A 14087-nucleotide genomic window follows, 5' to 3' on the forward strand; every position below is an offset into this window, starting at 1 on the left:
TATAGACTCCCAAACGGCTTAACCGATTGTCGTAAAAATTTGCACACTGTAGGTATTTGGTATGGGGCGTGTTTGTGTGCTATTAGTTGGAGATTATCTTCCCGCCAGATTGGGCTTTGGAACAAATTGTGTTTTCCTCCTATTTCGCAGAGCGTCGCAGCAACGCGCGATGGGTATTAGCTAGTATATATAAAAGTCAATGTTTGTATGTATATGATTTATGGACTCCCAAACGGCTTAACCGATTGTCGTCAAAATTTACACATAGTAGGAATTTGTTCTGGAGCGTGTTTGTGTGCTATTGGTTAGCGATTATCTGTTCGCCAGATGGCGCTTCGGAACAAATTGTGTTTTCCTCCTATTTCGTTGAGAGTCGCAGCAACGCGCGATGGGTATTAGCTAGTACGTGATAAATTTCGTTTTACATAGACTTTCTTCGATTTTTTCGGATACCTATACATTCAAATGTGATGTTCACCCACAGTACGGACCAAATTATGCAAAACAATGAATAAAATACTTACTATACACGTGACAGGGAAATTGATTACTGTGTTCTTACATTAAAGTATTGTGAATGAATAAAATACTTACCAGGGACCTGATCGTTGCTTAAAGTACTGAAAAATGACATTCTCTAAGTTCGGATACATGGGAGTAAGAAAGCAAATTAACTTTTTAAATCGTTTATTTTATTTTATTTTATTTGTTGCTTTATCTGTTCTAGTGTATCCATGATCTTACTGGTATTCATATTTACATATTTTGTAATAGCAGATACAGATTTGCTGCAATTCCATTGTGTTTTCACCACTCATTTGCATTGTTTAACGTATGCACCGTTTCGGCATCATTACAAACAACTGCAGAACAATTTCTTCTCCAGCGGAAATATATCCGTACATAGATTGGCTAAATTTGTTACGGTTGCTTTTATTTATGTTGTTTATCTACCATTATTTAGCAGTGTTCTATTCATTGAACCTTCTGTTTGTGACATGACATATGTTATTATAATTGCTATCTCTTTACGTCGTAACAATAAGCGCCAGATTTTTATTCATAATAAAAACTTGTCATAATATTTCATACACTCTCATATTTTTGTTTTGCATTCATAATACTTCATAAAATGATGCTATTTACCATCAGCAATGAATATGAATATAAATTGTATGAACGTGTGTGTATGGTTTTTAACGACACTGTCATCGCCTGTTCATCTATTTGCAATATTTGTTTGGCACTTACTTTTAAAATATACAGTTATTTACGTTCAACTTCTTCGACCATGTTATGATTGAGCCAGCGTGTAGAAGCAGCTAGCGGAAGAGTCATGGAAAACAGTCGCAATTTCCACACACATTGGGTGGATAGTGATGAGCGGTCTCTCTGGTGTTTCTCACTTTGTCAATGATAACAACTTTTGCCGCGGAAGGAAAGCTGCAACGATAAAAACAGTAGAAGGGTGTGTTCAGTGATTGATGATTTTTCGGAGAACTGTTTGGATTTAGTTGGTATGTTTCGAGAAATAGGTTGATCGTATAGACGCTCAAGATGGTGAATGGAAATTCGATTTAGGTGGAGGAAAGATAACTTTTTTTATCGTGGTCGCTCTAGTAATAATTCATCGCTATCTTTGTGACTTGGAGATATCGGGAAACATTATACGTAATTCAAAATTCATGATAGAGAAGTTTGTTGTGGATTATTTGTCTTAATCATTCATGCCAGTGTGCTTATTGCATGTGTTCCTTCGGAAGGGAAGTAAAGCCGTTGGGCCCCAGTCCATGAGGTGATGGATCGATATCTAGTCCAGATAGTGGCGTCACCTCTCTGGCGTCGGTAAAGAAGAAGTAAAATCCAACTTCTATACTTACTAACAAATATCCTCCGTGATCAGTGGCGGATCCAGGGGGAGGGTCCTGGGGGTCCGGACCCCCTCCGAAATTATTTTACTTGTTGAGAAATTTTTAATTAGTTTCAATTTTATATTAGCTTTAAACTCAAAATTACTCCAAACCAAATTTGATTAACAAAACTGATATTCTTTTAATAAGGTTGTTACGTATTACGAATTGTATAATGTTCAATTTAAAATCGCAATTTCGGACCCGTCTCGAATTTTTTTTCTGGATCCGCCTCTGTCCGTGATACTTGTGGAGTGCGCAGTAGTATATATGGCCTCTAGCAAAAGCAAGCATCGGACTAACCATTCCTTCCCTTTCCTTCCGCGATCTACGTTCGGGCCTGGCCGGCGCCTGTATTGATCAGTATACACTTTAGGATTACCAGGAGTTGCACATTGAAAGATGTTTCGCTCAGTGGTGGGGGAGGATCCTGGGGGTCCGGAATTCCCTCCGAAATTTTCAAGTTCTTGAGAAATTTTAAAATAGTTTCTAATTTATATTAGTTCTAAATTCAAAATTATTTCAAGCCAGATTCGGAAACCAAATCTGGTTTTAGTTCAATAAGGGTATCACATTGTACATTGTACAATGAACATTTCCAATTCGAAATTTCAGACCCCCTCCGATTTTTTTTCTGGATCCGCTCCTGGTTTCGCTATTCCGAAGCATAATTATCTACTGATTACCTGTATATATATAAATTCTGTTCATGTTAAGAAGCAATGTGGTAAACTGGAAAATCATATTTTTTATAAGAAAGTTTTAGATACCGCGATGCCGCGTACAAAGTGCTATCCCAGATTCCGTTCCGGCGCCTATCACCGCTGGTAAATGGATTTGTCGGGAGTTACTATAATCTCAGTCAGGGTCGTGCAGATGGGGATCATCCTGGCTAAAACGCATACTGCCTCCGACGATATTGTTCTTCACGCGCTCGCGATTCGTACGGCCATTGAATGGAACGTTCTTCTCAGCCTTTTGCGGCACCGCTTGGTTTTCAGCGTCACACCCCAGGCATCGCAGTATCGATGATGAAACACTAGCTAGCAGTCGTCTCGTGTTACATCTTGGACCGCCGACGTTTGACATGGTCCTCGCTATTGCGTTCGTTGCCTTCACCGACTTTTCGCAGGTATAATCGATGTGGTTGTGTATATAATTGCTTTAGTGCACGCTTCGATGCCATCGCGTGCTCTCGGACGTCGATCTTCATTCTTGAGGTGAGCTATTTGCAGTTTGATCCTGTTCATACAGCTCTCAATCGCGTTCATTGTCTCCGTCATCGGCACCTCCACTTCTCCGAGTGTCTTACGTATCACGGTTTGTGACACGTCGTCCGCGAAACCTACGATTTTCACTTTCTTCGAAGTGTCTTGACTTCATCGTACATCCCGTTCCAGAGAGTTGGACCAGGATTGGAGCCCTGGGGAATGCCCGCTGTGGCTCTCAATGACTTTTGCCCTTCGTTCGTCTCATACAGCAACACTCTGCTCTGGAAGTAGCTCTTCAGGATCTGGCATAGATAGTCGGAGGCCCTCATTCAGTACAGCGCTGTGGCGATGGCTGGCTTAGTTGAACGCATTCTTCATATGGATCTTGTAAAGTCCACGCTCGCCCACTGTGCATTTCGCCAACCTCTTAAAAATGATTTTTTCTATGAGTTTTACAAGTGTAGCCAGTTGGACTATAGGCCTATATGAGGCATTGTGCTTCGGGAAGAGACCTTCAACTATTATCATCAGCTAACCAGCGCAGCTGGCGTCGACGGGCTGTTCATCTCCGCCATCACGATTCTGTAAGCGCCCTCAGAGATTGGCGTCTGCTTCTCAGCACAGCTCCTTGTGGCAATCTGACTTGCTTAGCATGATCTTCCGTTGTAAATCGACCCTAGCTTTCCGAAACGCTGCCTTGCGCTCCTTTCTATTTGGCTCCGACTCAGCTATCTGAGCCCGCCTTCTGGTTTTGAGACAAGCAGCACGTAGCACACTGGACGTCGTCTAGTGCGTGGCTCCGAATGTCGAGGCATTGTGGTGACGCAAGCCTTCACAATCCTACTGATCAATCCACATCAACGTTCTAGGTCCCGCTCTCCAGCCGAAGTGCCTAAACGAAGAATTTTTTGTCTTCTATTTCTACCGTTGACTGATATGGTAGCGAATCGCCTGGTGGTCGCTATGGGTATACTTCTCGCATACTTTCCAGTCCATGTTCGTCGTCACTGAAGGGCTGTAGAATGTGACGTCGATAGTAGACTATCTATAGACTCTCCGAAATGTGCTAATGGAGCCTTCATTGCACAATCATACGTATACGTATAACTTTCTGCAAAATGTCCCCTTTTGTGTTTGTTACACTGTTGCTTACTCTACAGTCCAGGCATTGAAGTCACCACCGGCTTTTGGCCGATAAACTGCTAGGTTAACTGCTCCAGTATTCGACTGAATTGCTCCACTGTCCAATTGGAGTTGCATGGTAGCTTCACATGAAGACGCCGTTGATTTTGGCGATCACTAAGGCGGGAATACGTTCATAATTTGTATCGCAGTCGTTCTTGTTTTATCCGTCACCCAGCTACCATTATCAGGGGGACTTGATACGAATCTGCAATCAAAATGATGTCACACATCGTTTCTGTCGTAGATTGCCACAACAGTCGCTGTGCGGTGTCACAATGATTCAGATATATTTCTCGCAATATGACCCGTCTCCCTGCATTTCCTGCACACCCTGGATCTATCTGGGTCTTTTCAAGCCCCTGTCATTTGAAGCTCTTCTCCACTTGTTTATTGCCTCGCGGGGCGGCTCTCAACGGGAATCTCGACCATTCAACCGTAACTTTGTCTACCTCCAGCGCCTTGATAGCAGCGGTTACCGGTAGACGAATCATCGTTGGCTGTGTTCCTCCGTACCTTTTCTTTAAACGTATCGTCATGTGCACTTCGCCAAAGTTGCACTGCGCCTTAAGTGCGCCACTCAGCGCCTACCGTTGGGATCTTATTCAGGTCCTTGCATACAATCACTGTTTCCGGGCTTAAGGCTTCAGCGTCTGCCTAGTGATTTGGCCAATTGTCTGCATAGTCCAGGTGTTAATCATGGGGTTTTCCTTCAACTTGAAGAGCATTTAGCCTTTCTCACCACGTTTGCACTCAAAACCTTCCGGTCTGGATCGTCTTATCGGCAAAATAGTACCAAGAGAAATTTGTTTTCTAGGTAATCTCGAAAAATCGATCGACGAAGTCACGAGAACAAATAAAAAAACATCTGTGTATGATTTATGTTCTTTATTATGTGAGTGTTCATTGAAGCATCTTGAATATAAAAATGCCAAAAATGAATTAAAATCTTCGCGAAGCTTAATTTCTCTACAAATACCAAATTAATACCTTATTGAATACCTCTATACAGTCAATTTTGTTATTGGAAGGGTGAAAAGGTTTTGTTATTATTCAGGTACTCCTTTCATTATCAACTAGTTATTACTAGTACATGTCTCAGTTATTATTTCAGGTATTTTACCTCTTATGCAAGGCTCCTCAATACCTTATTGTGGTGTTCAAGTACTGGGTACAGTATACCTGAATTTGATATTCTGAAGTTATTTTCATCTGCTCGGGTAGAGTCCCCAACCTATACGCATATTTGAGAAATTGGGGGACTGATTATTCTTTTTTCATTGTACAAAGCATATTCCAGCCTTGTCACAACCGTCATTGTAGCTTCGAGCATTATATGCACTATGTTACACGTTAATTGCGCTAGTTTTATATTTTGTTAGATTCCTCTTCCTTTCTTATGCCACTGCCCAGGCACAGTAGACGGAAATGGCAATAGAAGAGCTGAGGTCATTTCTCATTATTTGATCAGAATCAACCACCTACAGTTTCAAAATAATTTAAAACTTTTGCTTGGTTTGTGTTAGATACATTTGCGGTGCTGGGCAGCTGTTGGCGTTGGGCCTCATTTGAATAGGGGCTCAACTGCAAAACCCGTACCATGCACAAAAACCAATTTTAAGTTGCCATTGTAGCGTAAGTTTTGTTTTTGATGTTGTAATGTTCACTCCCGGGCCGCCACGTGCCACAGATGCACTGCGGTGGTTTTAAAAAAGTTTTCCACTTCATTTACTCGTTATCGTTTCACCAACTATACATACCTATAAATAAATGGAGTGTATTTTTACTTAATGCGGCAAACTGGGGTTGATTGTGGTTATGGTAAATTTAGAACGCTACGATGCACCAACATTCGTTCAGAAAATACTGACGTAGTAGTGTCTACTGACGTAGTAGTGTCCAGTATATCGGGGAAACAACGGGGGGTTTGGATACTTCGCGTCTCTCACAAACTGCAAAATGTTTCTGAGAGAGACTGCTAATATCAAATATACGAACTATTGGATAAGCGAGCAAAAAAAGTCCAAGGTGCAATGAAGCTACAGAAAATAACGATTAAAATCCGGAAATTGTTCACCGTCGATTTATCTTTCTAGGTTAACATGATGTGCATACTGTTTATTGAACATTTGACTACTGAAAAAAGAATTAATGGAGTTTTTCTTCCCACGTATTAACAACGGTGTATGAGTGGGTCCGGCACTAGAAAGTTAGAGTTAATAAAGAGTGAGTCACTAATTACTACGACACGTTCAAACTTTCATTATTTTATTATACTTGAACGAAATGAACCAAATTTTGTCTAGTTTCTCATTAGAGTGTATTGTTTACATCCGCTAAATTTTGCAGTTGTCGGTGAGACTCCGATCGAGATGGAAGAAAATCATCATACCGTTCGCGTTCACCCACGTGCGTAATCCTGGGGCCACATTATGGAACCATTTCGAATCGACTTTTTCATACAAGCTTGCATACAATAAACCTTTCGTTTCGAGATGCGCAATGTCACCCCTGGATTGCCGCATCACGCCTTGTGAAATGGATATATACATCATTCGACAACCTCTAAGATCCTTCGAAGGATCCATGAAGGGATGATAGTGGACCATAAGTTAGGAGCTGTACAAAAACTGGGAACAACGGGTAAAAAACCGACAGAGTGCTTGCTCATTGCAAGCGGAGGCTGAACATTTCAATGTCGGACTTGGCCAAAAATTTGATGTTTTGCAAGTGTCAAGAAACGATCCGGATTGAAAAGGCATAAGTTTCAAACCTTCTCAAGTCGGGACGAGACCTACATCAAAGCGTATTTCAATCAGTTGCCGGGACAGAAATATTCCATGGGTAAGGACAAGTTTGCTGTGGATGTCCGATTCAAATGAAAGAAGCTGATGCAATTCACTCCGAGGTACCTTATTTAACAAGCCATATCTCGACAAACATATGATTACGGCCTAAAAGCCAACTGTCAAAATCCACTTTGAATGGAAATTCCAGACAAACCGTTACTAATCGAACACAGTTCATAACAGTTTATGAAAGAGAAAACTTTTCTCTTTCGTTTACTACCAACATCTGTGATTGGCGTGTAACGGTTTGTCCGGAATTTCCATTCAAATTGGATTTTGACAGTTGCCTTTTAGGCCGTAATCATATGTTTGTCGAGATATGTACTTATGGTGTACGTAGTGAACCATTCGTGACCACGTTACGGTAAGATTTACAAAACTGATCGACATATGTAAATCATTCCATATGAATCTTTCGTTTCAGTTTCATTTCGACAGCCTTAGCTGATTTACAAATCAATCTAAAGTGTCGCAATAATTAACGACACACCCTTTATGACTTGTTTACCCATCTTATGTAGACATAAGGTCTTCCTAATCTTGATAAACAATCATATCTCGAGTGATGTTGACGTTGACTCCACCATTATTTTTGAAGCAAAATGGGCACAGAATGCCATTTTTGTACAAATCGCATCACACAGTCACTTTATTAGGATGAAATAGGGTCTCTATATTCTCCTCGAGTTGCTCATTACACTAAATAGGCAGTTTTGTTTATTCAATACCCCATTCACCGACCTTCGTCAGAAAAGGTTTTTTTTGCAAATAATCGCCAAAAGTTTGTTTGGCCGGTCTGTAATCTTTGATTGAAAATTCCTAGATTTGAATATTTTTGGCACGATAAAATTGTGAAGAGAGTGATAGTTACTCCCTTCGGCACACTGTTCAGGAAATCAAGAGCTAGCCTGTGAAAGACCAAATAATTTGAAATAAAATTCTACCGCTAGGTAGAGTCAGCGAGCATTTTGTTTTTTCGGTTTATTGTACCTCAAGAACCAGACCTTCGACGAAGTTGCTCAGGACATCAAAACCTACGAGATAGCACAGTATGAAATTCTTACACCAGCAGGCGCTAGTGAACATGTATTTTTTTCGACCTACCGTATCTCAAGTTCATGATTCATTAGAAGGTGGTTCTCTTTTTTCTTCGAACTAAATTCGAAGATGGTGAGGGCCACTTAGGAAGAGAATAAATTAATGAAATTTCGAAAATGAGCTCACTAAATTATCAGATGATATCGTTTCTATCTTATTTAACCAAACTGAGTAATTTCTCGGCGTACAATCAATGGAATGCGTACAAATTGACATCAACAGCTTTGCGTCGTTGTTAAGAATCAATATAATAACACAAATACGCTGAAAACAGTGGAATTCTCGCGTTTGGGCGCAAAGAACACTCGAATCGAGTGCCTCTATAGTTGCGCTACCATTTGACTCAATGCGTTGAACAAAGATGGCAGACACTGCTCTAACCAACGGCTTCAAATGGTTAGGGTGATAATAGAAACATGGCGTAAATAGGGTCATCACCCTAATTACATCAAATTACGTGTATTCATGATTTTAGAACATGCACAGGCACACAGAAAAGTTTAAATTTGGAAGCCTTTACAAAAAATAAATCGCAAGAATAAATAGTTTCTTTGCTGATTTTAGGTTTCCGAGTAAGAAAACAATATTCATCGTTTTTCAAAGAAGCGCTTTAAAGATTTTTTTTTTCAAAAAATATATTTTTTTCGTTTGGTCAATATCTTGTGAGAAAATAAAAAAAGATGAAAACTATACTTATGAGAAATTGACAAATAACCAAAATAATAATTGCAATAATGCGGAAATAGGGTTTTGATACAATATTACTGCTGATATACAGCTACTATAGAGCAATGGACTATTGGTTATAGTTATTTGGGCACAATAAGAGAATGATTGAAACAGCTTCCTTTTTCATCAAAGATACGTATTTCAATACATAAAATAATTTTAAAAATGAATGGAAACGTAAAAATTCGTAGAGAAATAGTTATCATTTTATAACTGATATTAAGAGGTCTTTCTCAAAAGTTCGCTTCTTCGGCAATGTGACGTTTAACAGTGTTATCTACAGCCAAGGATGCAAAATGCCTACCTTTTCTGCGGCTGTAATTTTTCTGCCTACATTCTCATTTCTCTCTCGATGCTGCTGTCATTCGCTACTGCAGGACGCCCAGCGCGGTACGGCTGCCTGTGTGCAAAGCAGTAACATGACAAAAAACTACTGTCCCCAGTACAGCCACCAGACGCGAGCGGTACAGCTTCTCTTTCCTTATTTTACATTTTTTAATATTTTCAATCTTTTTAATATTTTTATTCAAAAATGCCGACAATGAATGCGGCTCATTTACGCCACGGCCGGCATCAACGCTTTCGTGTGCGGGCGTCTCCCTTTGACTATGCAGAGAAAAATGTACAAAGCGAGAGAACAAACTTTACTACGCCACACTCTCACCGTGCAGTCGGAGTACAGCAACAAAACAAAAATGTATTCTACTGCTGTACGGGAAAATGTACTCGGTTTGGTTACCTTTCTGGCAAGAGCTGTAGTGATACGTTGCTGTAGCGGGCTGTACGGATTGTGCAAATGTAAATATATCGAAAAAAATGTAGTTTATCGGTACCGTTGGCATCCCTGTCTACAGCTTTTCGAAGACAAAAACAGTTTATCTGATCTTTCCAAAAAAAATCTTTGTTACTTATAGGTGGATCAATCACTGAATCATATATTAAAATATCTGCTGTTGGCTGAATATTTTCTATCACATAAAAAAAATATCATAATGACATTAAGTGTTCCAAAATGATCCTAATATGGTGATTCGAACTAATTTAAACAACTTTTCAGGTTTTGCTCGAAGTTCCGTTACCGTGCTGGCGCTCGAAAAATTCCTATACGATTTCATACCACAGCTGCCGAAAATCAATGACGTCTACCGCTTATTGCAACGTCCAGACGCTATGGCTATGAGGTTGCTCGTTTGGCATAAGAGCAGCATCCGACGGTGCGGAAATTCATTTTTAAAGATTCCCGCTTTTCGGCACTCTCAGTTGAACCATTATGTGTCATTATTCCAATGTTTGTATTATTTACTTATTTGTTCGAATATGATAGTTAATTTGGTATAACAAAACTTTTTGCGATAGGATTTCAGCTCTGTCTCGAATGATACTTAAATTTGAAAATAGGGAATTCTCACGGCAGATTAGGATTCCGTTAAAAAATGTTTTCCACAGAACGTTTGATGATTTACATGTTTTTTTTCAAAGCGGTAAACTATAAATATAATGAAAACAGTACTTACAGCTTGTGCACACAGTCCAAGGTATTTACACAACTAGCAGGCCTAAACAACGCTCAAACGCACACCGATCAGCAGAATTAACAGCGAAAATCACAACGACGAGTTTAACAGTACCGTCGGCAAATGTGGCCAGCGGAAGATAGCGCTGCAGCTTCGGTACCAACCGTTTGGATGCTGCATCGTTTTGAAAATTCGAAGCAGTAGCCGGGCGAGCAGGTGGCGTAGGTGCACCAGCAGGACAATTAGCAGCTTCACCCCGCCAGACCACGATGATTGATGAGGCCGATGATGGAGCAGGTACGGGTGGACCCCACCGATTGCAATAGTTCCGGCTGCACCAGAGGAACTCATCAGATCGTGCTCGCTACCTTGCAGTCCCTTGTACAGGCGCCCGTTTTTGTGGATTTTATTATTCTCCTCGGGTAGGTCAATGTTTGGCGTAGAGTTGATTTCCTGTTAGTTTTTGTGGGGTAAATAGAAAAGATTCATTATTATTGCGAGCAGGTTCGAGGGCAATGTTTCATCCGGCGAATCTTTGCAACATTGATTAACTCTCCTTCGGTCTGATACTTACATCATTAACAGAAGAATCCTCCACGCTGTTCAGTCTATGTGCTGATTTGGTTTTTTTCTGGAGCTCCATCTCTGCAGTGCATGTGGGGTAGGGGAGAAATGGAAAAAGGGAAATAACGTTTTTATTGAAGAAAGAAATTAAGCTAATTGTTTCCACAGCTTCATACAGTACTTTCAGAGTTTATAATCTCTTTTCGTCGATTGTGATGTGACGACTCATGAACATTATGAAAAACAATAGAACACGTTTCCGCATGCAGAACAAGCACGAGCAGAACGAGCTTTGTCGCGCCGTGCAGGTCAGTGGGGAACGGGGTTCATTATCCCCGTCATTGTGAGTGGGGTAGTGGAATTAATTTCTGGAATGTTAATGCCGCCGAGCATTCAGCATTCTGGATTGTTTGTTTTGTTCACTGTTTGAGCACAATGGGAGCATAACTGTTACCTATGTCGTCGTGACAAGAATCGGCAGAGGAGTAGCTGCAAAATTTTCACAAAAAAATCAACCGTATGCAGTCGAGGTTGAACGCACATATGCTTTCAAAAAAAAATGCGCGTTATCCTAGTCATGGTTACCGTGCCATACAATGGGGAACCACAATATAGGGAAAAATGTGTGCATGATGATTTTTAATATTTTTATGTGCTTTTACATCGGGGAATTTTCCGCAGCGTGGGTGGAGTACTTTTTTGTTTGGTTTCATACGGTGGCAGACAAGAGGAATCCCTTAGCACATCTGAAAATCGTGGTCGCCGTCAGCGAGTATCATCGGGGCGGCACGTCAAGTTTTTTTTTCGCAAATGTTTGTTTGTTGCCAGTTCGCTGAAAATGGCGTACTAGATTTATCAGGGTTGTCCACTCCGTTTGAAAGAACTAAGATAGAAAGTAAATGGATAGAAGGTTTTTTTGTATCAGAGTTATTTGTTGCCTTTGAGTCATTGAATGAGTGACTTATCGTATTCGCCTCAATTCATGATGGCCGCTCAATTGTTTGTCATGTAATATAGTGAATTAATACTATTCTACTCCTTTTAAAATTAACATTTTAATAGTGATTTTCAAATCATTAAAAAATACTTTTTGATGGAAGGGGAAATGATTGGGGGAGTAGGATGGTGTGTACTGTGGGGTCAACCCCTCACCACATGCCCCTAGCTACGCCACTGTTAAAATTGAAAAAATCTATGTTAGTTAAAAAAATAGGTTGTCGATGTTCAGATTGATTACATAACCATTCTACACACTTAGAAGTATTTGAAGTGTTCGGTAAAAATAGTTCGAATAGTTCGGTATTTAAATACAAATTTTACCGGACTTTTTCTGTAGATTCAGTTAAAAAACTGAACATCAATTATATAAAATTACAAGGGCAGCCCTATGGGGATGCACGAACTGTAGACGTAGGACTGTACTACTTAATATAAAATATTTATTTTCTAGGTGCATTGTGAGTTATAATAAATCAAATATATTTCTTACGTACAGTTTAAGCCGATTTATAGCACAATATCAGCTTTTAAAAATTGTAAAAACTTTCCGATTGTGTATGGTAAAAAATCCGGACTGGTGAAGAAAAATCAAATTTTAGACAATATACATAGACATTTCATGTATAGAACAAGCTTTATTGTTATATTTTACCATTATTGTAACTTTTCTAAAGTACGCATACAAATGTAGCGAATGCAGTGGTCTTAATCATATATCGAAACTATAAACATACAAGAATCAAAATCAATTTTATATATATGCTGTTAGATGCATTTTTGCAACGGTTTTTCGAGTGGAAGTGTAATCATTCATGAATAGGCTTTGTAGTATGTACCTATTAGCAGAATCATAATAGGCTAGGCTGAGTGGAAATTAATCACGTGAAATGGAAATAAATCAATGAATTGATCGAAAGTAAATAATAAACTTTCGTTGTGCTTGCCATCGATCCGCGTAAATTTGTTGCTAAGAAAATTTTCGTCTTTACGCAACGAAAGCACAGATTTCTATCATACAGGTTACGCATGCAACCGCTAACAAATTAGATATACCCACCTACACATTTGCCTCAAACATTGAACCCAAGCGCACAAAGTAAAATGAATAAATAGAGGGTAGAGTGGAAGAGACAACTTGTACCACGACACTATGTTAACCGTGTTTGCAAATGGAGCTCGAATATACAAGCGATTTTGTGTACGAATGATTGTGTTCGAGATTGTACATAAAAATGTACTGGAAACGAGCACAACACAAAAGAAAGCGTAGTGTTTGAACGGATAAGCTCAGTCGCGTTTAGAACGGTTCTTGGTTGCCTACCTCTACAGCCAGTGTAACGGACTTGTCACTCAGCTACACTGGCTGTGAAAATACACAGCGCAGTGATCTGCCCAGCCTGCCGTTCAACAGGCAACTAAGCTTGTCTGGCGAAATCCATTATATAAATAGTCGATGATGACAGGTACACCAATATGTCGCGCCGGACTTGGGAAGCGCTATCTTCTGTGTGTAAATGCGCGATATTTTGACTAGGTTGTACATTATTTAAATTTTTAATGCCATGATATCAACAATGTTTGGATTTATGCATTGGATCTATTCTGAGAAGTATTTCGGGGCGATATGCGCAAAAGAATTGGAAATTTATCGAGATATGGCTGAGTTATAAACGTTATAACCTGACCACTTTTCGTTACATACCATTTTTGTAGAATTTGCAAAGTGCACCCCCATATCGAAAACAAAGATGTAGTCCTACGTCAAAAATATTTCGGATTTATGTATAGAAACAACAAATGGATAACTTTTATAATTTTATTGTGGTTTTAATCTTTGGAACTTTCATTGCATTGAAGCGCAGCAGCGCAGCTCTCGGGTGGTGAAAACATGCCACGGGAAAGGACTTGAAAGTTGTTTCAATAAAGATCTACGCGCCGCAATGTATCGTGATGTCAGGGGAGGCGGATGTATAGCGTATTAATTTACTGATAAAATCGGCCACTACAGCTGACGTTTCGCTGCATTGCAAA

General features: G+C 39.8%; 1 protein-coding gene across 3 annotated transcripts in view; it reads right to left on the reverse strand.

Moving 5' to 3' along the window:
• Positions 1–670: 670 nt before the first annotated feature.
• The window catches only part of LOC131676966 (lachesin-like), a 144803-nt gene continuing 131386 nt past the window's right edge, over positions 671–14087 (reverse strand). For all 3 annotated transcript variants that reach the window (XM_058956430.1, XM_058956439.1, XM_058956422.1), the window contains 3 exons: positions 11068–11138; positions 10494–10946; positions 671–1443 (listed from right to left, as the gene is read on the reverse strand). In XM_058956430.1, coding sequence (XP_058812413.1) covers positions 10584–10946; positions 11068–11138 — 434 coding nt within the window. In that variant the 3' untranslated portion in view covers positions 671–1443; positions 10494–10583. The remainder of the gene's footprint in view (positions 1444–10493; positions 10947–11067; positions 11139–14087) is intronic.

Source organism: Topomyia yanbarensis, chromosome 1 (genome assembly GCF_030247195.1).
Source record: "Topomyia yanbarensis strain Yona2022 chromosome 1, ASM3024719v1, whole genome shotgun sequence".
In the NCBI taxonomy this organism is placed as follows: domain Eukaryota; kingdom Metazoa; phylum Arthropoda; class Insecta; order Diptera; family Culicidae; genus Topomyia; species Topomyia yanbarensis.